This window comes from Podarcis liolepis (genome assembly GCF_965112155.1).
Source record: "Podarcis liolepis genome assembly, chromosome: 1".
NCBI lineage: Eukaryota > Metazoa > Chordata > Lepidosauria > Squamata > Lacertidae > Podarcis > Podarcis liolepis.
The window spans coordinates 70,535,054-70,562,145 of NC_139554.1; the positions used below are offsets into that span (position 1 = coordinate 70,535,054).

The following is a 27,092-nucleotide window of genomic DNA, read 5'->3' on the forward strand; positions in this document are numbered from 1 at the left end:
GATGTCATTGTAAAAGATTTCTTCAGTTGCATTATTTTTTCCCCAACACATGACATTTCATGTTTGTTTGTTTGTTTGTTTGTTTGTTTTTAAAAATGTGCCAGCAGTTATAATATTTTAATTGAAATACATGCTTCCTAACATTGCAATTCTGCACATATATACTCAGAAATTAGCACCTTTAAATTCAGTGGGACTTACTTCCAGGTATAGAATTGCAACCTTAGAGGTTCATAGAATAGCAGCCTTAAATTGACTGCTGTTTGTCATTCTATATTTTTCTGTGTTTCCCAGCTCTCTTTCCCTTTTTTCTGCCACCCTCCTACTTTCTCATGCTCTCCTATTTCTGTACCATTCCATAAATTCCCTTCTCATCACCACCAATATTGTTATTCCACATTTTTATTGGAACCAGTTATGAAATTTACAGAAGGGTCTGGTTGAAATTAAATCTTTTTCCACCCAGATTTTTTTTACATTATTGCAAAGCAATTTTTCAGGAGGTTGGGAAAGGAAGAATTTATTTGTGCTTTATAGTGTGTGAATCAATCTGTCCGCCGACAGTTATGTTTTCATCTGTGGGTATTTGTAATTTTACATTCAGTACCTTTTCCTTCAATATATGGGTCAGAGAATCATAGAGTTGTCCACTTTAAATATGAAAATAGTTTTCACGCTTGGTGAGATAGTGACAGAAAATTACTGTGGTTTTAAGATTGTTATTGAGAGGGCAAGCAATGGGAGAAATGCCTTCAGCACACAGCTGTGGAGACGGCTTGAAATTTTCAATTCCAGGGGAAATTAACATGTTTGATTTTTTTCTGTATTGGTGGACTACTAGTCAATGCCACTTGGAGTAAGTGATGCAGGCTTTGACACATGGAGTAAACGATGCAGGCTCCCAAGTGTTGTGGTTTTAACATTCAGAGCCCTATCATCCATAGATAATTTATGACTTTCTTTTCTAACAAACAAAATACACCCCCCCCATAAAAGTGGCTATTTTATAAATCCATCTTTTGAAATTATTAAACATTGTCAAATCCAGGGCATTTTTTTCTGGTAGACCTCTCCCGAATGCAGTACCGGCATCTCTGCCAAGCCACCTCTTCTTCCCTATTCTGAGGCTTACTTTTAAAAAAAAGTGGAGGAAGGAAGGAACAGCATGCTGTACACTCAGGATACTATTGTTAACCAGCAAGGTGGACCTTGTGGTGGGTGCCCCAGGGAAGAGCTTTTCTAAATTGGGGTTGGGGTTCCTAAAGTAGTGTGTGCGATTGATTGAGAGAGGTATGCATGTGTGATTTGTGTAAGAGAAGGAGAGGTATATTTATGGTATGTGTGTAATGGAGGGAGGGTGATATCTATACGTTGTGTCTGTGCATGTTAGAGAAAAGGAAGTATGTATGTTTTCTAAGTTTCTAATTTTATTTAATTATTTAATCAATTTTCTTGAGACTCCCCTTCAGCTGTTATTTTTATAAGTGTTATTTCTAGAAGAACAGTCTTTTTATCTCTCTCCAGTTCATTTTTGTTTACAGAGTCTCTTCAGATAGTGTCATAATATCCAGATCCTGTCTGGAGCCCCAGACCTAAAATGTTTGCATAATTTGGGTATTGTTGGGTGATCTATTAATGCTTTTTTTGATATACCGTTGTATATGGCTTCTTTCCCAGACTGCACCATTGGCATCTCTTTTGCTTAGATGACCTGCTTCTGTTAAAAATTTAAAAAATCTGTAAACATAAACATTGCTACTGTTTCAGCAATGCTTTTTTAAAAGAATTTTGAATCTGCATTTCATTAATGGTAGTGACAGAATCACTTAACATACACTTAGTTACATTTAGAACCCTTTCAGGAGCTATAATCAGTCTGTATGCTTTCCTGCTTCTGAGCACTAGGAGGCAGCCGTTTCTGTTAGAAATTCCAAAATCCTTACTGAAGCAGTATCTTCTTTATTAGGCCAACCAAAATGTTACAAAATGGAATGTAAGCTTTTGAGTTCCCAGAACTCTTTATCAAGCTAGACAGTAAAATGTGCAGAGGGAAGGAAGCCATCCATCCTTGCCTACAACTGGTAGATGGAATGTGGGAGATGTTCAAGTGACCCTCTTTCACCTGTTTAGCAAGTTTCTGGTTGCAAACAAGCCTCCAGAGAAGGAGAAAAACACAAAGGCTGAGCCTTCATTTCTTCAAATATAAAGGTTTTCCTTACAGCCCCCCCCCCCAATTTCCCTGTCTACACAATGCATGAAGATATTTACTGTTTCTAAAATCCATCATAGACACATTTGAGCTTATTTCCTCTATCTCAGGGTAACTTTATCTGAAAACAATGCTACTTCTTTGCTATTGATTCCCATCCTTTTGTTTCTAGAACAAATGGAAGTAGTGTTCCAGTTCATAAAATACCAGTTCACCAGCCAGTCTTACTTACTTACAATAGGTCAGACAATTAAAATAATTTTAGCCAGTTTCTGGAATTGCCCAACATATAGTTTGTCTTTGCAGAAATGGCGGGACAACTGTCAGACCCAACACTGTACCTTTTTCCTTTGCAACTATGCATGGCATAAAAGCTAGAGAAGGAAATATTTCATAGTAGCTTAAAAGCTTTGTGTCTTTAAAAGATAGAAATTCTTCATAAAATATGGCTAACAATAAAACAATCTTCTTGCTGCCTCTCTTCTTCTCCTCAAAAGAATATTGAAAAAGATTTCTGATTTCAAGTTGCTATGGTGTTAGTATCTTTGTTTAGTTAATTTTGTGCTAAGTTGCTATGGAAATATTTATTTACTGAGTTAGTGCCTAACCAGTGTCAAACAGATGCTGCTAGCAAGTACAAATCATGTTTTAATCAATAAAATACCCAAACTATTCCTAGTCTTGAAGATGGAAAAAATAATGTAGCAAAATACTTTTATCTGTGTTTTTCATAGCACATACTTTTTACATTTTAAAATGCTAGCTTATTTGATCTGCTAATAACAATCAGGTTATTATTAGGGTTCCACATTGTTAATGTTACAAACTCATTCTTATCTTGCAGGTATTGCCTTATTTGTGAAAAAATGTATATGATCCATCTGTTATTTTACTAGATACATTCACCATAACTTCATGTCTCTGGTTTTAGTACCTATTTTCAAACATACTTACCGTATTTTTCGCCCTATAGGACACACTTTTTCCCCTCCAAAAATGAAGGGGAAATGTGTGTGCGTCCTATGGGGCGAATGCAGGCTTTCGCTGAAGCCTGGAGAGCGAGAGGGGTCAGTGCAACTCCCGCGGGCTCCGAAGCCTTGCGGATAGCTGCCTGCAGCCCGAAGCCCGGGGAGCGCGGCACTGTGCGCGGCTTAGGGCAGCTATCTGTAAGCCTGCGGCGCCCGGTTGGAGTTGCCCTAAGCCCGGGGTGCGCAGCGGGCTACAGCGCTGTGCTCCCCAGGCTTCGGATAGCAGCAAGCTCCGGGAGCGATGGCGAGGTTGAGCACAACCTCACCATCGCTCCCGGACCTGTTCTGGGGGCTGGGGTCGGGGGAAGCTCGGGCTTCCCCCGCCCCCAGCCCCGCAAGCACAACCTCGCCTTCGCTCCCGGACCCCCAGCCCCGAGGCTAAAAACGAAGCCAAGACAGCTAGCGGGATCCATCCCGCTCGCTGTCATGGCTTCTTTGCTCTTTGGGGCTCGGGGGGGATTTCCCCCCCCTTTATTCCCCCCCCCCCAAAATAAGTGCGCCCTATGGGCCGGTAAGTCAGCTATACCACATTTTAGATGACATTTTTACTCTAATTTAGAATGTGATTTATCTCAGTGGAGCAAATGCTGCTCAAATCTTCAGTTGAGTATTTCAGATCTGAACCATTTCCAAATATTTAGTTGTATGTAGACAGCAGCCTTGAGGAATTATAGTTATTGGGTAACACATCTAAACTATATGTCACCTTTGAGTAGGGATGAACTGAGCAGCCTAATTCTGTCGCACTTCATTCTTGTAAATACTCAAGGGTTCCTTAATTGTATTGTATGCATTTTGATTGTACTGTTAACATAAAATATGCTTTCAGTTCATTAATCCAAAAATAGGCATTTTATGCGTGTATTTTATGTAAAATAAAAATTTATGTGTGCACCAAAACTGTGTTAAAATCTAGAAAAGTGTTTCATTCAACTGGGAGTTGCATTCCAATCTTCAAGGAAGTTTGGGAGCATCTGATTGGGTTGTACTGTTGTGAAAAGTGGAAAAAGCAAATTCTTCCCCCATCCCTCATTTTGAGTAACTATACATAGAACAGTTTTAAAGTTTTTGCCTCTCTTCCCTGTCACATGCCTCCTCATACATAACTACTCGTATATACTAAATCTTTTTTTAAAAGACCCTCTGTAACATTCAGAATACATATCCTACACCAGTGAAATTCAGAAGAGAATACAAATTAAATTAGGAACAAATGACTACTAATTGGTGTGCTAAGAGGTCAGGGAGAACAAAATAGGGAAATAGTTGGTGGTACACGTGTGGCGCTGTGGTCTAAACCACTGAGCCCTGGGCTTGCCAATCAAAGGGTCGGCAGTTCGAATCCCCGCAACCGGGTGAGCTCCCGTTGCTCGGTTCCAGCTCCTGCCAACCTAGCAGTTCGAAAGCACAACAAAAAGTGTAAGTAGATTAATAGGTACCGCTCCAGCGGGAAGGTAAACAGCGTTTTTGTGCACTGCTCTGGTGTTGGTGTTCTGTTGCACCAGAAGCAGCTTAGCCATGCTAGCCACATGACCTAGAAAAACTATCTGCGGAGCAGACAAACGCCGGTTCCCTCGGCCTGTAAAGCGAGATGAGTGCCGCAACCCCAGAGTCGTTCACGGCTGGACTTAACCGTCAGGGGTCTCTTTACCTTTACCTTGACTGCTAGAGAGAGGCATTCCAGGACCTAAGAGTGAGAAATTCATCTACCTCTTGGGCAGAGCTCCAGAGATACCACCACACCTGAGAGCTCTGCTCTCTGCCCAGCTCAGCCTCCTTTGCAGTATCACTTAAGAAGTAGACATTTAGACTTATTTTTTAGTTTAAAGAAGTTTATAATGTAATTGTTATTGTCCCTTTTATCTCCCAGACCATTTTATTTTCTTAAATTGTGACCCTGTTGAGGAAAAAGGGCAGGATTCAACTAACAAGTTCTGTCAGTGCAAGCCCTGTGCAAGCGTTTGCATTTGTGCAAACAGGGTGTGCCTCCCAGTGTCCCCCCCCCAAATTGTCTGTGGGAGAGTCCCCATTATTTGTGGTTGCTGCTAGGCCTCCCCTTTCCCCAAGTAATCTAGCACACATGGAAGACCTTACAGAGGGCTGAGGTCTCATCTCTGACATTTCACTGATCTAGAGTGCTACAACTTCACACTTGTACCAAGTGCCTTTGATAATGAAGTTCACTGATGGCAGAGAGATGTCCTCAAATGGGTTGTAGCATCCTCCAGCAATGGAAGACAAAATCACTGGTCATCGTTAAGTTAAACTGGCTCTCCATGACACACTTTCTTTCCACCCTTTTCCTTAGGGAAAAAGGTTCCAAAGTCAGCTTGATGGCTTAAAGCCTGTATTTCCTTAATCTATGCATGTTTGCATTTTACTCCGCCTATTAGTATTTCAGCTCACTCAGGTCAGCAGCAGCCTCAGCATCTTTTCTTTAAATGTTCTTCTGCAAGACTTTTGCAGGGCTGCCACATGAAGTGGATTGGATCTTAATGCCTCTGGTACAGATTCCAACAAACAATAATGGTGACAAGGGACCTTGCTTTTATTTATTTATTTATTTATTTTATTAGAATTATATACCACCCTTCATCAAAATATCTCAGGGCTTTGTTCCCGTGTAATCTTCATTGGCATGGAGTCCATATTATTAATTTGTATGAAGGAGGTAGAAGGAGCAAAAATTTTGCTGAATGGCATGCAACTTTGCTGGACCTATTTGTATCTTGCTCAGTATCTATAAGCAAAAAAATTAAAATTCTTTCCATACAGTCAAAGGCAGTCTCTTGGACTTGCTGATCAGAAGGTTGGTGGTTCGAATCCGCACAATGGGATGAGCTCCTTTTGCTCTGTCCCAGCTCCTGCCTACCTAGCAGTTCAAAAGCAGACCAGTGCATGTAAATGAATAGATACTGCTGTGGCGGGAAGGTAAACAGCGTTTCCATGCGCTCTGGTTTCTGTCACGGTGTTCCATTGCGCCAGAAGTGGTTTAGTCATGCTGGCCACATGACCCGGAAAGCTGGCTGTGGACAAACGCCGGCTCCCTTGGCCTGAAAGCGAGATGAGCACCGCAACCCCATGGTCGCCTTTGACTGGACGTAACCGTCTTGGGGGGGTCCTTTACCAATCTTACAATAGTGAATGATACTCAGTACTGTGCATTGAATCTGCAATTTGCCTCTGCTGCTCTGCATTAAAAAATGCTTCTCTTGAGATTTTAGATTTGAGTGCCACCTTGTGGAATGTTGTAAAATGTTAAAAGAATATTTCTGAACACATCCTTGAGCCTTACTAATTGAAACTCATCCAACATAACAGGACTAGACAGTGCTCTGGGCACCTCTCAAGATTCATCTGCTGTAACAGTGGAGTCAGGGTCCCAGTGGATGCAAGCAATTTGATCCTCAAAAAGCTTTACAAACAAGTCACAGGGAGCTACCATCTGTTCTGTCATCTCCTTCAGGCCAGACTATAAAAGGTTCCACAATACCTGGAAAGGCACTGTTGGACAACTCAAATGAGAATGCATTGGAGGCAGTATGCCTTATTTGCCTTATTTGCTGCCTTCACTGCCACTAGGTAGGCATGATGATGAGCCCTCACCAGTGTTCAGTTACATTCAACTAGAGTTTTCCTTCATTTGGATTTGAGCCGTCTCTTAACTTGTCTAGGCTAAATCATAGTGGAATGACTTGTATCTTAAAGTGATATATATTCTCTTCACCTGACTAGTGATTATTAGCACTAAATATTTTTTTAAAATCCAAGTGTACCAATGTTGACATTTTTGTCAACAATTTATACTGTAATTTTTAATATAGTTTGGAATTTTAATTAAGTATTATATGAAATAAAATAATCCATGCAGCAGAAGTTTGAAAGGAGCTGTTTGCGTCGATTTAGGTAGTTTTCCTTTATCCGGTTTGAGGAAGACATTCTGGACTGTTTCCTTCAGTATGGGCAAATAGATGAGGGAACTTTATGAGCACAGTGCTTGGATTCTCTTCCCAGGGCTGCCGGATGCAGGGGATTTTCCTTCCTCATGCAGCAGCTTCTTGGAAGTGTCCTAAGGTAATTGCCTCTTGCTAAATTGAGGCCTGTATCTTTTGATGGGTTATGTCCCATTAAACTTTAATTAGTTTAATGCTAATCATATGTCGGTGCGCTTCCGATGCCACAATGTCCCATTACAGCAGAGCATTTCGCACAGCGGCTCAAGAAGGGCTGGAGAGTCAGCATCTTTTCAATAAAGGAACCTTGGAGCAAGCGGTTTGGAACTCAAATAAAAGGTTTATTTACACAAAAACAAAAAACCCTGGTGAAGAATCACACATTTCAGCAAGCACGCCCCAAAAGAAAGGGGAAAGGGGGAAGGAGAGGCAAACACATGAGTGAGTTGACTATTTATACAAACTCACATTCCAGGAAGGTTAACGACCTCCACCTGCTCAGTGATTAGAGCGTCTTGACTAGAGCTTCTTAACCCTTTAATACCAACACCCCCTCTCGCTCGTAACACTGAGCTGTACCAACCTTAATTCAAATTTAAACCTGAACAGAAACATTTATGAGATTGCGGTCTCAAAGCTTTTGTAAAACCGTCTGCGAGATTTTCTTGGCTTGGACAATACTTTAGTTCAATTAAACCTTGTTTTACACTTTGGCATACATTTTGATAACGGATATCCAAATGTTTTGTGTGTGCCTTGAATTGACCTGATTTAGCTAGTTTAATACAAGGTTGATTGTCTTCCCACACTCTGATAGGTAGGGAACATTCTCCAAACAATTCTTGTACCAGTTGCTTATAAAATTCCAGTTCTCTACATACATCTGATAATGCATTGAACTCAGATTCAGTTGAACTTAAAGCTATAAGTGATTGTTTTCTTGATCTCCAACCAATTAGTGCATTTCCAAATTTTATCGCCATTCCGGACACTGATTTTCTATCTGGTCCAGCATCTGCCCAACTGCTGTCAGCCCAACATTCAAGTTGTGTGCTGCCCTCTGCTGATAGTTTTAAGCGAAACCTTTTGGTAGTTTGGAGATACCTTAAAACTCTTTTTACTCCTTGCCAAGCATGCATTGATGGTTTTTCAGCTTGTCTACACAGCATGTTGACAGCATATGTTATATCGGGCCGAGTCCACTGTGCAATGTGGAGTAGACTGCCTATCGCTGACTGGTAAACCCCGGGATTACAGAACTCTGCCTGTTGCTCAGTTTGAGCATCCTTTGTGTAACTTAACTCCATTGGGGTTTTAACACCAGCACAGTTGTCCATTTTAAACCTTTCCAGCAACTGCTGGATCTTAGCTTCTTGGCTGAGCCAATAGTTCCCATCTTCATCTTGCTGAATTTTAACTCCTAGATAAACAGATACATTGCCTAGTGATTTTATCTGAAACCTTTCTCCAAGCTTTGTGGCAAATTGTTGTGCAAGTTTATCGTCCTTTCCACTGTATAATAAATCGTCAACAAATATCAAGACTGCTTCTTGTTCACATCCCGAGCCTTTTAGATAAAGACACGCATCTGCTGCGCTCTTTCTGAACCCCATGCTCTCTAGAGCATCGTTTAAGCAGGAATTCCAATTACGGGCGGACTGTTTCAACCCATAAATGGATTTGTGTAGGCGCCAGACCTGGTTTGGCTTGTCTCCTTCAAAACCTGGTGGTGGCGTCATATAGACTTCCTCCTGTAAGTCTGCATTTAAATAAGCCACATTGACATCAAAATGAAACAGCTTATTTCCCTTCTTAGCTGAAGAGGCTAAAAGCATTCTTAATGACTCCGATCTTGAAGTAGGGGCATAAATTTGAGAATAGTGAACTCCTTTGCGCTGCAAAAACCCTTTTGCAACTAGTCGGGCTTTATATTGCAACTCCTCAGTAGTTGTGGGCTTTAAACGATATACCCATCGACAACCTACAGCTTGTTGCCCTTTTGGAAGCTCTGTACTTGTAAACACACCGAGAGACTTCATTGAAGCCATCTCTTTTTCCATTGCTTCCTGCCACTTTACAGCTTCTGAGCTTGGAAGCTGTTGTACCTCTATATAGCTATCTGGCTCACACTGTGCCATATTTACGTATACACTTGTCACCTTAAACCGCTCTGGCGGCTTGCCCTTTGTGGCACGTGTTGACCTGCGCAATTGCTCCTCTTGTGCCCCCTCTGACCGTTGGCTGTCAGAATCTGTCTCAGACTTTATGTCTGGACGTGCCTCTAGGGATAAAGACCTCCGTTTAGATACCTCCCTTGGGCTTGGTGTTGCAGGCGACCTGCTTCGCTTTTGCTGTCTGCTAGGCCTACTGACTGGCGATGTTGGAACACTCTTAGATTCTGGCTTTTCTACCTTAGGAGAAGAACCTTGTGCCTGGTCAGAATCTGCATCTGAACCATGTACACCGTCCCCTTCTGGCTCATCACCCTCTGGACTTTCTTTCTCAGCATAAATGCCCAAATCATCTCTCAAAATGTCAGGGTTAGCATGTAAGTGAGTCCATCCGGATTGCTCACAAAATTCAGCGCTCCTACTGAGGACCACTCTTGTAGTATCCCCATCTGGGTTCACGAACCTCCAAGATTTGGCGTGTGGCTCGTACCCACAAAAGATGAGTTTCCTAGCCCTTGGACCTCCCTTTTTCCTTAACGCTTTTGGGATAAGTACAGAGGCTTGAGATCCAAACACCCGAAAGTAATTAACTTTGGGCTTCTTCCCATATAAAGCAAAATATGGCGTAGTACCAATTACCGAATTATATACTCGGTTCAGAACATGAGTAGCCGTCTTCCAGGCTTCCGCCCAGTAACTTTGAGGAAGTTTAGCATCAAACAACATAGAGTTTGCCAACTCTTGCAGAACCCTGTTTTTACGTTCGGCCACGCCTCCTTCTTGGGGGGAATAAGGTGTAGACAGACGATGCTTAATTCCCTTTTTCTTAAAGAAATTCTGCAACACAGACCCGGTAAATTCTGACCCTCTGTCTGTCTGAAAAGCAAGTACTCTAGTACCGAATTCAAGTTCTACTGCATGAACCCAATTTTTAACTGTTTCTGCAGTATCTGCTTTTGTTTTGAGAGGAAAAAACCATGTAACCTTTGTTTTGTCATCTGAAAGACACAGTGCATACCTCGAACCTCCCATGCTAGCAACAGGCATTGGGCCACATAGGTCCATATGCACAAGTTGGAATACTTTGTCAGATTTCCTATTTGACCTGGGATAGCTGCATCTATGAACCTTTGCCCTTTTGCATGCAGTACAATCCAAATACTTAGCACATTTGTTCAATTTGCACCCTTCTGATAATTCAGGTTGTCTTTTAACATACTGAAAATTAATATGTCCCAAACGGCGGTGCCATAAATGAACACAAGAATTATGGGTAGGTGAGTTCACACAACCAGCATGAACCTGTTCAACTTCATCTGGACTTGTCTCAAAATAATATAACCCATTTCTGCATTTCACCTGCAAAAGAGATACGTTATTCTTTGAAATAGTGCAAACCCCATTTTCAAACACAGTTTTAAACCCATTTCTATCAAGTTCTGACACAGACAAAATACACCCCTTCATTCCCTTTAGCACATAGGCATCAATTTCTGTTTGCAAACACTTCAAAAACACTGTGCCTACGGTCTCTAAGGAACGTTTAGTTGAATCTGCCATTGTCACAACTTTAAGGGTTTGCAAATGTCTGCAATTCTGCAAACGGACACTAGATGGCGCCACCAGGTGGTGAGATGCACCACTGTCGATCAACCAGCGTAGCTTTTTGCCTTGGCCACGCCCTTGCATCAACGCCATTGCTGAAGCCATGTGCTGTGTGCTGTGGGAGTAGCCACGACCTGCTCCTCTTCTTCGACGTCCCCTGGAACTCCTTGTCTGGTAACTAGGGGTAACAGCCTTGGTGCTGTCTTGACCAGGTTCACGTGTACAATTCCTGATTAAATGGGAAGAGGAACCACAGCGAAAACAGTGTCTAGCTGCAAAAGCATTTACTGTGTTCTCAAACTCAGCATCCCCACTCTTAGGCACAGCATAACTCCCCTTTGAAGACAAACCTCTTTCTCTTTGCCTTTTATCCTGTTCATCAGCAAGTCGAGAAGAAATGTATTCAAGGGTTAATTCAGATGAAGGCATAGCTTCCAAAGTTAAAGCTAGATTCTCATAGCTTTTATCAAGAGAAGACAACAATATGTATGACTGCTGCTCCATAGAGAAAAGAATGCCCAGCTGTCTTAGTTGATTAAAGGCAGACACCATTTTGGCAATATGTTCTTTCACACACGCTCCCGGTTGGAGACGTAAATCAAACAAACATCTTGTAGCATGGATCTTGGCCCCCGCAGTGTTTCTGGAATTTAGCCGCTGCAGAACCGTCCAGACCTCATGCGTGTTCTTTAACTCAGAAACATAAGGCATTTGCTCTGGTCCCACTGCCAAAACTAGTAGACCTTGGGCTTTCCTGTCGCGTTTCTGAGAAGCTGCCGCTGCTGCTTTGTCTTCTGCAGACGCGTCTGCAGCTGCCTGTAAAGGCGGTGCTTCAGTACAACTCCACAACTCTTTTGCTTGCAACCAAACCCTTACTCTAGCCTTCCAATCTTGCCAATTTTTCCCATTGAGTCGCGTAAAGGGGACAGTAAAACTTTCCTGGGACTCTGCCATCCTCCCTGGGGCTTAGGAACGATACTCACAGACCTGTAGACTGTCTCCCAGCTTCTGAGGTGGCTCCTCGAGGAATAAGACGTCTTCCAGCGAGTACAAACTGCGCAGTGCCTCTTTAAAACTTTTCCTAGGCACGTTGCAGGACTCAAGCTGCTTTGAAGGCTTTCGTTGTCGGCAACCGCTTCTGTCTTTGCTCCAGTCCTTGCATAAATCACTCTGAACTGCACTCCTTATCTCCTTCTTGACGTACAAACAACCATAACCTGTCCCATTAAACTTTAATTAGTTTAATGCTAATCATATGTCCAGTGCGCTTCCGATGCCACAATGTCCCATTACAGCAGAGCATTTCGCACAGCGGCTCAAGAAGGGCTGGAGAGTCAGCATCTTTTCAATAAAGGAACCTTGGAGCAAGCGGTTTGGAACTCAAATAAAAGGTTTATTTACACAAAAACAAAAAACCCTGGTGAAGAATCACACATTTCAGCAAGCACGCCCCAAAAGAAAGGGGAAAGGGGGAAGGAGAGGCAAACACATGAGTGAGTTGACTATTTATACAAACTCACATTCCAGGAAGGTTAACGACCTCCACCTGCTCAGTGATTAGAGCGTCTTGACTAGAGCTTCTTAACCCTTTAATACCAACAGGTTAGAAGTATCTTAATTATAGCTATAATTTGTATTCTAATACTTGAGAGCTTGGTTTGGCACATTAAATAGGGAAACTCACAAGAAGAGGAATAATAATAATACTGCTTTGTTGTTTAATCGTGTCTGACTCTTCGTGACCCCATGGACCAGAGCCCGCCAGGCACTCCTGTCTTCCACTGCCTCCCACAGTTTGGTCAAACTTATGCTGGTAGCTTTGAGAACACTGTCCAACCATCTCGTCTGCTACTGCTACTACCACATAATTAAGTTTCAATAACTGTGCTAAGCAGACTTAAGTGCATTACATACAGTTCCTTTTTCACTTGGTTATGCTTATTGGAGTGTAACTACAGCAACTGAATGCTATATTGTTAATCTAGTCATTTTGAAATAAATAATAGATAGTAACAAGTGTTCTATTTGCAAAATATTTATTGTTTGTTTATAAATTCCTGTTTTGTTGTCTTACAGATGATCCTTTGGGACTGGGACTTAAAGCAGTGGTATAAACCTCATTATCAGGTCAGTATATCTAAATATAACCAGTATATGATATTGCACAATCAAGTCTTTGGGTAGCATACCTCCCCCCTCCCCTCTCTCGCCCCTCATGTGTTCCAGTTAATTAATAACTTCCTGGATTGAGCAAGCCATAGTTTACTGCTCCATCCAAACCAAGAAACTGGCGTGGTGATTCGCTAAACAGTGATTTTACACTGACTTTCAAAAGTTTCACATTGGTTCTTAGGTGTAGCTGGAGCCTCTAAACTGAACTGCTATAGTTCCTGCACTTTCTCTGGCAAGGCTGCTTGAACTGCATCTCTGAATTTGCTTTGCCTTCTCATTTTATCTGTTCTCACCTCTGCTATTTCATGTAGAAGCATTTTGTGATCTATTTATGTCAACTCTTCCAGGCACTCATCCTCATAAAACTCTCATCTCTTTCTTCTGTTATTCTTCTTCTAAGTACATTGCCTGTTACTGTCTCTCTCTCTTCTAGAATGTGCAGACATTTCTGACAATCCAGAAAATGTGTTGCTCCTTCCCTTTTTCACCTAGGCCTAGCATCCAGCCTCAAAGATCTAAGTGGTTAGAGACTGGAAGCTGGCAGTTGCACTTGGCATCCATTAGCTATCTCTCCTAGAGGTTACCAGAACATAGACAACAGAAGCAAGGCTGTTCCAGTCCAGATAAGCCTGCAGCTAGGTGTGCAGCTGATGGAAGGTACTCCATGCCACTGAGGCCACTCAAGCCTCAAGAGAGAATAATGGATACAGAAGTACCCCTAAGCTTTGTGCTTGCTCCTTCAGAGGGTGTGTAAACCCATCCAGAGCAGACATTAATCTGGGATGGGAGAAGTTATAATCTCCCCTAGGATTACCAGATGCAAAAGAGAACAGGGTTCCTACATCTCTAATAGCTGAGCAGGATTTCAGCAGGTGCAGCTTTTCATGAAAGCAGCATAGATTTGCATTCAAATAAAAAGAGCAGGAGAGTTCTTTTGTCATATACTTGCCCAAGCAATAAGCAGGTAAGCTATATTTTAAGGAGGTGCAGAAGATCCATGCCAAAAAGACAGTAGTTTTGACTCAGAAATCAAAGTCTCTCTTCTAACTTGGCAGTAGAGTAGAGCTTCTGCAAATTGTACTAGAGGCCCCTGACGCAGGACTTGGCTGTATGTTGTAGGAAACTTGGCTATGAAATAGATGTGATGGCATAAACTGACTTAGAAATGGTTATTCGTATATGATATATAGCCAGATAAGTCTGGGCTTCCTAGGGCAGGTCTGGGTTTGTCCTAGCCTATTTACATTCAGTGTCTGCTTGCCTCTCACAACATTTGATGCAGGTGGGCTTTTCATCTGTTCAATAGAGATATTACATTTAACTCACAAGGAATTAATGTACTAGGAATAAAATACGTTAAATTATAGGAGTTATTACACTCCTCTCACCCAGGACCACATCTCTGATCCAATAAATTGTCTCCAACCCCGTGTGTGTGTGTGTGTGTGTGTGTGTGTGTGTATGTGTGTGTGTGTGTGTTGGGAGATCCACTCACATATCTGGTGTGTCATTTTACTTTCCCCCCACTTCGAACACAAAGATGGGAGTGAATATTTATAGACTATAGGCCCAGAATAAGGTAAACTTGTTAATTAGTCCCTAATTCCAGGGTTTGGCTGCAACCTTTGATCCTGATCAGAGACCTGAAAAACAGTTGAAATAAGAACTGTCATCCCACTCACATAAGGCAGGGCATTAAGGTGATGTACGTAGGCCAGCTGTTTCAGAATAATAATTATGTAATGTTTAAAATGTTTAAAGAGGCAGAACTAGTACTGTACTAAGATTTAAAAGAAAAATCAGTCTGTATCTTTTGTTTTCCCCAGAAGCAAACGTCAAGGCAAGCATTAGTTTGTAGTTTCAGGATCATGTAGGGATACACATAAGCAGGCCTACAATGGGCATAATCGTACATTAGAAAAAAGGAATATTAAGTCCTATCTGCATCTTCTCCATCCAGGAGAACATAATGAACGACAAAAGGAATATAGAGGGTTGGAGAGCCTTAGACCAGGCTAGCAAATAACCATTCATCTGGGAGCCTGGGGTGAATGAAAATTCCCTCTGGGCAACCAGCCAGACAACTCATTTTTGTGAACACTCACCTTCTTAGAAGGGAGAGAGAGGATCCCAGTATACATCTTTCAGACTAGAACTTTACTTAAAATAATTTCATTTCCCCCCCAGATATAGAGCATGGGGCTGATTCTTCCTCCCTCCCTGGAACAGGAGGAAGGACAACCTAGAACAAATGTTGAAATTCCCTCTTCTTGCTCTTCTTGCATCCAGCTGTCTCAAGAGACAGTGGAGTGTGCCTCTGGGGGTGAAGTAAAACCTCTGAGTTAGCAGCACCAAAGTGACCTCCCTTGGGCACAAGCTTGGGCAGTGTGTATGGAGGTCCTGGGCTGCTCAGACGAAAAGGCCTTGTTGATGTGGTCCAAAGGAAAGCAGAGCAAAACATTTGGAAATAGTTTGGCTGCAGGAATTGCTGGAATGGGGTGTACAATGTGCCACCCAACAGTCTTGGGGACTCTGAATTTGGGCAGGGTTTATTCCTTAGCCATTTCTTCCAAAGGTGTCCCACAAGGCAGCAGAGGTTTAGGACCAGAGTTTTCCTGTTCCTAAAAGGGCTTTCTTCCTTGGTTGATGGGTCTCATCTGCCCCTCTCTTCCTCTACAGCACATGCAGAAACTGCCTTTTTGACCATTGGACCCACTATTGGTCTTGTCCACTCAATCTGCCGGAGCCTGTCTTTGCATGTAGGGGAAGCCCCTATCTCACCCAGGGTTTGAGAACCATTATCTCCTCTCACCTGGTTTAGCTGCCAGTCAAAGCTATTTCCCGGGGTGTGGCTGCTTTTGCATTCTGGCAGGTTTTAGGAGCCACAGGTGAGAGCTGAGTGCAGAGTGGGGACCAAAGGTGGACAAACTATCCCAGAAGGAATAATGTGTCCCCTACCAGAGATACTACCTCTCCCCTAACACCTGATGCACCCCAGTTCCATCTTTTACACAAAAGAGGAGCCCTACCTCTTTTGGCTACCATAGCTATTTGTAGCTTTCTTCTCTTTATTCTGGAAAGGAGATGATCTCTGCTCTGCTATCTTGAAGGCTGGCTGGATTTGAGTGTGTTTTTCTGACTTTATTCTAGCCTCCTGTGGTGCAGATTAGGTTGGAGAAGAGATGAGAAAGAATGCAAATCAAGCTAGCCACTCTGTGTTTACTATTCTAGCTGTTTCCTCCCTGTATTCTGTCCCTCTAACCAACTCAGTCATAGCATTTAGAAAGGTTGAGCCTTTCCCTTCAGAAAGTGAAACCACTATGTACTCTGCCTTCTGCATAGAGCCTGGCTTTAAAATGGCTCTTTTTGAAAGGCTACGTGGTGGGGCTGCCTCTCTTCTTCCCCTTTCTTTTTCAGAAATAGGGAGGAAACACTTCTGTATTCTGCACTTCTGAAAGCTATACTCTAGGCTTGATGGACTTTCTAGAGGCAGTTGTGCTTGGCTTGCCTTCTCCTGGTCTTTCTCTTTCACTCTCCCCCTGTAATGCAATTTTGCAATTTTGCACCAGAGAGATACTATGGAACCATCAGGCTTGGGCTCTTTCTTCCTCCTAGACATAAAGACTCAGTTTGAAAAGGCGAAAGAGAGACTCCAAGTAGAACTGCACAGACAGTTCAGTGCTAGAGATAGTACCCCCCTGTCACAGACTGGTTGGATGCAGAGGAATGGTGGGAAGAACCAGCTGGGGAGCCCCCAAGGAAAGAAGACTCAGAGCCTGAGGACTGGTGATTTCCTTTAGCACAGTACCCAAGTATCATTGTCATGGACTGGTTGGATGCAGATAAATGATGGGAGGAACCAGCTGGGGAACCACCCAGGGAAGAAAGCGCAGGTGTTGGGACAATGATCAGTGATAAGAGGGAGAAGCCTGGGAAGGGGAGGAGTTGGAAGCTGAAAAGGTAATAGTGAGCAGAGGGAGTGTGTGGCAGAGAGCAGTCTAGAATCAGAGGTAGAAGCTGAAGCAGGAGAGGAGGGAGGCCAAGAAGCAGAGTGGCTGGTGAAGAGGCACAGGTGTCTCCCTGTCCTGCTGAGACAAGCTCTCCTCTCCGCTGCTCTCCCAAAAACCAGGACAGGCATGAAGAGGATGGAAGAGAAGTTAGCCTTACACAGGCACAGTCTCAGAGGGAGGTGTAAAACTGTACTGCTTATTACAATGCAATTAAAAAAAGAAATAGTAAGATTCACATGGTGAGTAGCAGTGCATATAGTATATTGGGTTAGGGAAGTATCTTGTTTTCCAGGTATAAAATATTGTACTTTGCTCAGAAAATATGGTATTATTTCAACAAAGAACAGCAGGAGATTTGTTAACTCTTTAAGTAATAAGCCTGCATGTATTGCATGGAAACTGCAGGAAGTTCACTGTTTCTTCAATCTACGTGTGGAGAAAGGAATAAATGGTACAATTTGAAATTATTTTTCTAAATTGTAAATAAATGACCTTACATCAAATGGTCTGTATTAATTAATTTAATATTACAGAATACTTAGATGAGCATTATTTGTGGATATCTATGTATCTAAAAATCCATTCAGTTTAATGTGCATCTTAAATCCACATCTCAATTTCTTTTAATATTTTGATAAATTGACCTTACAATAACAAAAGCCTTTTGTTGTTGATAGCTAACAGCATGTTTCTCTGTTCTAGAATGCTTGCAGTGGAACCGGAGTTGATTTTTCTGTACTAAATGAGACTCGCAACATGATGACTGACCTTCTGAATGATCCAGTCCTTCCTCCACATGTGATTTCTTCCCTCCGAAACATCAATAGCTTGATAAGCGCTTTTGCAGGCTCATGCAGGCCAAAGGCTAACATGTTTACCCCCTTTCCGGGCTTTTATCCCTGTCCAGAAATGGAAGACTCATCTGAAAGAGGGGACCGTAAACTGCATAAGGTCAATATATATATATCAGAATACCTCTAAGTGCAATTTCTCCCATATGGTAATTTTCCTATTCTTCTAGTGTGAATTATAGTTAATTCTATCCAAACTGACAAATTTCTATTCCTTTTAGATGCTGGGTTACAAAACAATTAATTTATTGAGACACTGAACAATATTATGTATCCTTCCAGCTCAGCCAATCAGTGTCAGAGGCTTCCCTACCAAAAGTTCATTAGACTATAGAATTATTATTATTATTATTGCGAACCGTTTCTTTAGGAAACATAGGGTAGCAATACAAATGGTACAAAAGAGCTAGACACTTATCCAGGATTCAGCTGTTATTTTTCTATATAGTTAAATCAGTTCAGCCAGTTATAATATAGCTTAATACACTTAATTTAAACTGAGCAATACTTATATTTAGTAAAAGTGTATATTACCATGGAAGTGTGGAAGAGAGCTGTTTTATCAGAAAAATGTAAACTTTATCAACTTGTTCAACAGGGGCTAAACAGCCGAAATAGCTTACCAACACCACAGTTAAGGCGGAGTTCAGGAACTTTGATCTCACTGCCCATGGAACCATCTTCTAGGTGGGAACGCAATAATGGCAAAAGATTGCATCATGAGTATAATTCTTCAAGGTAAATATTTTACCACTATAGAATTCATAGTATTATGAGGTATTTCTTAAGTGTTGAAATTAAAACTTGGGTTGGGATCGGAAAAAGGACAGACAAGATATTTTTCAGATAAAATATTTTGAATTGAATTAATTTTGCGTAAGTGCTGCAATCAAATGTTTAAAACTAATAAAGTATGCTTGTATAGCTTCGTTCATCCAGGATATTTGAAGTATGGCACTTGGATATGCAGTTAATATTTGATGACAACCACTAATTCTGAACTTAAGGTTCTAAAGGAAATTACGATGAAAGATATATCGTAACATTCTGTATAGTCACCATTTATGAGATAGTGAAAGAAGATCCACCCATCCATCTCTCTTGGGCTGAAACATAGGAAAGTAATATAACAGGAGTGGCTGACAATAACACACTGCTCTATTTTTGTTTTGCTCTTCTAAGTCTTATGGTGCAGTAGGTGAACTATGTTTATTAATCATCACAGATTTATTGGTTTTCTGCTTGTTTGGTATTGTAGTTAGTAACTAGATCAGTTTGTACACTTTTTTTCAAATATTACAGCAGAAAGTAATTTGTTCTTAACCTTGAGAACCAAATATACTGTATAGGAGAAGTTCTTTTCTTTGCACTGGCAAAGAAAGTAGGAGGTTTGGAGCACTGCAGTGCTTGATAACAGTCTTCCCACCTCCCCAAAAGCTAAAAATGCACCACTTTTCTGAGATATCATATAGTTAAAGATTAAAGACTGTTCCACTGACCTTGTCTGGTATCTCATCCCAGTCTCAAGACAAAGAGAACATTCAGAATCTAGACTCTTAAGTAGCTACGTTTATAATTTGTGCAGCTTGCCTGTGACTCTAGCTATGGTCAGCTGTGGCACATAGGCTATATTCCCCAACGCTGCTGCTGGTTTGTGCAAAATGTAGCAATTTATAGTACAGTTAAATCTTGGCTCCCAAACGCCTCCATTTTGGAATGTTTTGGCTTCCGAACACCGAAAACCCGGAAGTAAATGCTCCAGTTTTTGAATGTTTTTCGGAAGCCGAACGTCCAACGTGGCTTCCACTTGAGTTCAGGAAGCTCCTGCAACCAATCGAAAGCCAAACCTCAGTTGTCAAACATTTCGGAAGCTGAAAGGGCTTCCGGAACGGATTTTGTTCGACAACTGAGGTTTGACTGTAGCTATACGATGGGACAACTGCTGTTTCAGAGATGGTAGTCCTGGAAGAGAGTTTGGGAAATGATGGCAGATTCAGGGACTCAACAGATTCAGGAAAGAAGAAACAAGGCTGGCTACTTCAAGTAAGTAGGCAGCAGTAAGAGATCATAGCTACATGCACTCCAGCTCCATTACTCTACTCTGTTAGAAAGACAGCTGCCTGAAAGACCTTTCGTAGAGAAATGCTGTATTCCCACTGTTTTGTCCTTGGGAGAGAAGATGTTGAAATGCTGAGGGACTGTGCCATGTTTGTCCTACCAGTTAGGACAGATTTTTGACAGATCTTAGGAAGAAATTAAAGCTGTCATTTATTTCTGGGTTTTTTCTTCTCCATTGCTAGAACTTGATGTTGTCCCCAGAACATAAGATGTTCTAGTCTCCAAGGCCCATTTGTTCATTTTAGGGCACATGTCCCTCAGTGTCATACTCTGCATATTATATAGTGACAGTAATAAAAAAAATTAAACCAGTTTTAAATCTTCCAGTTACATAAGAGACAACATATGACTCATTGTAAACAAGTAATGGATAGTATAAATATTTTTTATCCTAAGTAAACTTAGACCATCACACTTCACAGCAAGATTTTTCACAACATGTTACCTTTTTTATCATTTTACAGGTTGATGATCAGGGGGCTAACCAGTAGATCTAGTTAAGATACAGATACCATAAAAAATATGTTGGCAGGCCTGCTCAGTGGTTTAAGCTTTTTAAAGAAGAACCAATAATTTCTATGATCATTCTGTATTATTTTTATGGTTTTTTGTTTTGTTTTGTTTTTTGCTTTTTGCACTTACAAATTTTGTTCTACACCACCCTGGTATTTTATATGAGGGATGGTATGTAAATATTTTTTATAAATAAAAAAAATTAAGGGAAGGAAATTGCTGTTTGAGGTTTATGCAAAATGTATTTAAAAATTGCTTTCTCTACCCAGAAAATAAAATAGCAGGCTCTGAATGCTTCCTGGATTAGACATCATGTATATTAAATATTGTGCTGTGTATGTATCTTCAAGCTTTCAAACAGCAGATGGCATGCTTTAGCAACATAAGTGTCAGTTTATAGTCAGTTATCAAAGGTGAAAAGTACTGAGCATAGAACTTAAAAGAGTATTTCCTTAATGCCATGTAGCGTTACATTTGAATAAAGCACCAATAACATTGATCAAGATCTTGCTAAATATGCAATGGAATGACCTATTCACAAGATTTTTCAACTGAAAGAACAATTTAGACTGTAGTTCTAAACCCTGGTTGCCACTGGAGGGGCTTGATGGAGTGCCACAGCCAGCGCCACATCCACAGCAGCACTGCTAGCATTGCCCAGGGAGGAAGGTGCAGGGTTGAAACGGGAGGGGAAAAATAGCCTTTTACTGGATTAGGCCTGTTGCCATCATGTAGGTAGCAGGGCTGACTCAGGATCCAGTAGATCCTGTGCCAGCCCTGTCCCCAAAGTGTTCCATCTTGGTGGTTTCCACTGAGTACTCTCCATGACATTTCTGCTCCATCTAAACTCCTTCCAAAACAGTAGATCAGGTGTTTGGACTGTTCTGCCCATTTCTTTTCTGAAAGAGTGCTACTGCCGATTAAAAGAATCTTCTTTAGCAGGAGAAAGCTGATACAAATACGTTAATGTCATATTTCACATTTTTCTGGAATGACCTGCTAAAAGTGGCATTAAGTTCTGGTGTTGCTCATGTTAAATTCTTTAGATAAAATTTTATTCTAGTTGGAGCATCCTGTGAGCAGAGTATGACTCCTGGTAACTCTGGAGAGCTGGATGACAATTCAGGTTTATGTTATTGCCATCTTTAGATACTTGGCAATCTTTCTGTTCAAAATTTTAACTATGTTTTTAAAGAAGGCTTATGCAAGTTAAGATTACTAATTTTTTGAAGGCTTCCTCCTAATTTTAAGTGCTCTTTATTATAGCTGTTGATTATGTACTTGCATCTAGAGATTCTTGTGCACAGGGTGCATTTAACTCATAATTTTGCTTTGATTGTTTACATTTTAATTAGAAGATTAAAACATGTGTACCTACCTTTTATTGAGTATAATAATACTTTTTTCTGTTTTGAATTAGCCAAGGTTCTTGTCCAAATGGGCCTTTCAACATGAACCTGTTGACAATACCAAAACAAAGATCATCTTCAGTGACCCTGACTCATAATACAGGCTTCAGACGAGCTGGTAGGATAAAAGCGTATTACTACTTTATAATTATTTATATTTTATGATAGATAATTTGTGGAAGTGTCTCTGGAGCAATATGATTTTTTAAAAATAACAGCACTATATATCTCACATAAGATTATTTCATTTTGTTAAGATTTTCATAAGCATTCTATCATTAAGCATCTATCTACTTGCTTGTTCATATTTGATATTGCATGTTTTACAAATGAATTGGAGACACTGGATATCATCATCTATACTAATAGCAAACTCATAATATTATAAACCACCTTGTGATCATCGGATGAAGAGTGGTATAGAAATTTAATAAATAAATATCATTAGATAAAATTATCCAAGTGTCCATTCTTGTGTAGCCAAAATGTCACTGCTCATGAACAAGAGGGAGGTATCAGCATGCTTGGTAAAGGTTTGCAGAAGTATGAAAAAAACAACCCTGTAAATGGGAAAACAGCCCCCACAATAGCAAAGTTAGGAATTAGCAGTCAACATGGAATGCTGATTGTGTTGGGAAGGTGAGAGGGCAGAACATTGGATGAGAGGGGGGAGTGGAATGGAGTACTAGAGAAAAGGGCATGGCCGATTGGCTGGAACTCTGAACAAGAAGACTTCACACTGCAACATTTTGTTGAAGGTCTCACTTGTATAATATCTGTCCTGCATATTACAAATAATGACAGTTATCCAGAAAACTATGTTACCAAGTGCATACCAGGCTGGAGTAGGGTTGACCCGCATTGTGTAGCAAGCAACTACAAATCTATATAGCAGCCAAGGTTGAAATGCTGCTTACCGTTCTGGTTACCACACCTCGAAAATTATATTGTAGAGCTGGAAAAGGTGCAGAAAACTGCAATCAAAATTATCAAGGAACTGGAGCAATCCATCTAAGAAAAAAGGTTGCAGTGTTTGTGCATTTTTAGTTTAGCAAAAAGGCTAGTAAGAGAAGACATGATAGAGGTGTATAAATTATGCCTGGTGTAAGTTTTCTCTCTTACTGTGCTAGAACCAGAGGTTATTGAATGAATGTTGGAAGATGCAGTGCAGACTAAATACATGCTATTTTACACAGTGCACAATTCAGCTACAAACTTTTTTACCGCAAGATGTGATGGCCACCAGCTTGGACAGCTTTAAAGGTGAATTACGGTAATCTGATTCATGGAGGATAAGGCTTTGAATACCAGTTGCTGGTGATTAGAAGTAGGAAACGTATCCTGCATTTCTGCTTCTCATAGACATCTGCTTCACCCCTATAAGAAGAGTTTTTTGGTTAAGCAATAGCCAATTCTGCAGCATATTACTTCCAGTGTATGTGTGATTCTGTTATCTGCAAGAGCTATGAGATAAGATACATTTTCATTTTTGTCAGTCATCTTTTATTTTCTGGAAAATTTAAGGTACTGTTCTTAAATATGCATAAGTTGTACTTTAAGATATATTTACGACTTCCAACATTTTATCCCTCTGTTTCCTTTAGGAACTTCTCCAAATCTAAGTCCTGTGGCCTCATCAAGTAATGGATTTCTGTCAAGTGTGTACCACCGGTCACCTGTAGAATTTCCTGATACTGCTGATTTCCTTACTAAGTCAACTGTTAATATGCATAAATCTGTGGGATGCACAGTTAGTCCTTCAGATTATCAGCAACAACTTAGAACATCTTCACATTATACATGTAGTAGGTAATGCTCTCTTTTTATTAATCAGTGATTCATGTGTGTGAATACCAACATCAGAATAAAATTTCTTATCATAGTCTGTCTTGGATATTTCTTTGGTAGAAGACTGAGAAGGGTCATTATTTCCTAATTGCTTCTTAAGTACTCTTTTATCTCAATACTTGAGTTGTTCTCTCACCACTCTCAATATTTTGCATTTTGGGGCTGTTTTTCCTCCTGCTTAAATAATCATTCCACCATGATGATCTGTATATTAGCAGCCAGCTGTAAGAGAAAAGATTGCATGACTGCTGTTTATGAAACTTCCTGTTTTGTAGACATTTGTACCTACATCTGTGAATCTTTGTGGGACACTGACACTTGAAGAAAAAAATAGTAGAAAAGAGTCTTGGACCTCTAAGCCTTCTTCTTGGATACAGCTAAAATAGTATGATTGTGAACACTGTATAAAAGCTGCTTCGGTGATATTCTATCAGTGGTTTAATGGATGTTTCTTAAGACTTAAGAAAAGTATTCAAAAATAGTTAATAGAAATTAGAAATAACTGTTTTATTTTTCTTAAGTTGTGGACGACAGATATTCAAGTCTGTTGCAGCCTCGTTATCTGAATCTGCTACAGAACATCAGAGTCAAAAATCAGGTGGGATTATGAATTACAACTATATAGTCTTTGTTTCATCCCCCCCCCAATGAACTTGTAATAAGAGTAAATATTCCAGATCTGTTGAAATAGTGAACTTGACTTCAATCAGATATGAAAATTGTGTGCAAATATTCTTACCTGTTTGGCCACAACTTTAGCCATAATTTTAAAAATACAGCTATACATGTCTGAAGTAAGACAACTATTTTATGTAGTTCTTCAAAGCATTTTTATCTTGCTCTTTAGCCAAAAGAAGTTCCCAGAGCAACTTTCAAATGTCATTATTTTCACATTTCTGGAATGACAAAGTAAATGATTATATTTTTCCTTTTGATTTATTCATGGTATTACAGAGTTTTTGTTATGTTGTCCCTCTCCCATTTTCATTTGTCATATCCTTTTTTCCTTTTTTCTTTCACTTGTTTTCTTGTATCAGAAGCAAGGATGTTTGACGTGTAATGGTGTTTGCTATATATTGTTATGATATAATTAATAATTTTTTTTAAAAAAAGAATGGCAATCCAAGTGCTTGTAGGATGCTTACAATCTAAAAGCATGAAACTAAAGGGAGTGGCATTGGGAAGGATGAAGAGAAAAGCAAACTTAGCTATAGAATATTTGTATTGAAAAGCTGGCATGGAAGTATTCCAAGGCATGCAGGAGCCTAAAGTTGCCGGTCTTTCAGCAGAGCACATAGAGCGGCTCTCTCGCTCTCTCCTATAGGCTAATGGAATAGCTACTATAACTGGGAGTTCAGGGAGGAACTGATGAACCTGGTCTTTAAACTGTGGTTGAGACTTAATAAGAGCAATAAAAAAAAAATCATTTGATCCCATGTATGAGCTGCTTCCCATAAAAAATTCAAATAAAGCATTATGATTTTTTGTTGTTAAATTTACTTACGTTAAACTCACTGTATTATTTACATTTCTTAAGGTGAAGATGCAAATAATTATATTTCAAAAGACTCTGCTCACCTTATAGAGAAAAAGCAGGATGATACTGAAAATCACAGTCATCAAATGGATCAAACTAATGTAAGCATATCATTGCAGTCATACTGTAGTGATGCAATTCATGTTTTTAATAGAGACGTACTATTTTATTGCAACATGCTATATTTAATTTGTTTTATAACATCAATGCTTCACATACAATATTCTGAACAGGTCTAGATTTAACTTTCAAAATGTGAAAACTCCGTAAAAACATGGGTTAAGAGCATGATAAATATAGGATTCAGAACATAAAGTAGCTTTTTATTTTCTACATTCCAATATCCAACATGTGGAAATATGACTTCTCCAAGTGATCACCAGGCACAACCAAAATCATGGTTGAGACCTGCTGTTTTTATTATAATTCTTGGTTTGTTTTAAACATATTTTATGCAGCAATAAAACTGCTAATCAGGGTCCAGTATGGTTTCACATTGGATGGGGGACTGCATGTTGAGATTCCTGGACTGTAAGGGGTTGGACTAGATTACCCGTGTGGTCCCTTTCAACTCTACAATTCTATGATTATGTATAGTGTTAATTCTACCAGTGTTTAATTATAATTTAATGATTGATTTTTCTATGTTTTAAGTATTCTTGTTTTCATATGTAAGCTGACTTGAGTCCCATTAGGGGGGGTAGGGGGGTATAAAATCTTCTTCTTCTTCTTCTTCCTCTTCCTCTTCCTCTTCCTCTTCCTCTTCCTCTTCCTCTTTCTCTTCCTCTCCTCCTCCTCCTCATATCATCAACAATTATTGTTAGATCTCTGAGCTCTTCCAAACTCTACACATATTATATCATTGATGCCCCGTATAGGCACTTTTCTACAGCAATAGTATATTATCTGCTTATGTTTTGTTGATGGAGCAAATACTTCTTTTTGGGCCCTTCTCCACAGTTCTGCTCCAGCAGAAACCCAGGATGGTGACAGGAAGACAGCTGTGTTCATGAGGTTCCTATTGGGCCTGCTGTGGTACAGTCCCCCCCCCTTCCTAACCTGTGCCCATTAGGGAGGATTGTGTGTAGCAAGTGAAAAGGGAAGACTTAGCTCCACATCCATCTCACCTTCCAGTTTAAGCAGAGGCGAGTGGAAATAGAGATACACTCATACCAGAAGTCAACATGATCAAGAAGTACAATTTCCTTTTAAGTATATGATAGCTATCTTCCCATAAAATCATTAATGATGTTGTTTTACACAAATATCAGTATCTGCAAAGAAGTACTAGTTCTTGTAACGTTTTAGTCTTTGCCCTAGCATTGCTAACATAGGCAAAGATCTCTGTTGGACAGTTAGTCTCATTTGGCAGTGGTGTTTGCATCATGGATATGAGCATGAGGGTACAGAAAAGGAAACAAGAGAGAAGCCAAATAAAAATATAAAGTACTAGATCCACAGGTTCTTGAACAGCCAAGAGTAGATGTTAGCTGCCAAATAGTACTCAAGAGTTACTACAGTATTGTGCTGTGCTAAAGTCTCCTCAAAGCCCAGTTTGGCAGTCAGAATAGCTGCTTGAATGAATGGGGCAGACTAGCGAATATTTTAGGGATTCTGCTGGGAAAGTAAGGCTAACAGAGTTTTATGCATTATGATAATAGAGCAATT

The 27,092-nt window shown here is 40.3% G+C and overlaps 2 protein-coding genes across 2 annotated transcripts in view; one reads left to right on the plus strand and one right to left on the minus strand.

Annotated features, from left to right (window-relative positions):
- PSMA1 (proteasome 20S subunit alpha 1) overlaps positions 1-27,092 on the minus strand; it is a 376,247-nt gene that overhangs the window by 47,582 nt on the left and 301,573 nt on the right. The gene's annotated exons all lie outside the window — the stretch shown is intronic.
- The window catches only part of PDE3B (phosphodiesterase 3B), a 72,035-nt gene that overhangs the window by 31,467 nt on the left and 13,476 nt on the right, over positions 1-27,092 (plus strand). Inside the window, exons 4-10 of the mRNA XM_083477004.1 lie at positions 13,043-13,093; positions 17,851-18,099; positions 18,598-18,737; positions 22,051-22,157; positions 23,644-23,848; positions 24,409-24,485; positions 25,425-25,525. Of these exons, the coding sequence (XP_083333130.1) occupies positions 13,043-13,093; positions 17,851-18,099; positions 18,598-18,737; positions 22,051-22,157; positions 23,644-23,848; positions 24,409-24,485; positions 25,425-25,525 (930 nt within the window). The remainder of the gene's footprint in view (positions 1-13,042; positions 13,094-17,850; positions 18,100-18,597; positions 18,738-22,050; positions 22,158-23,643; positions 23,849-24,408; positions 24,486-25,424; positions 25,526-27,092) is intronic.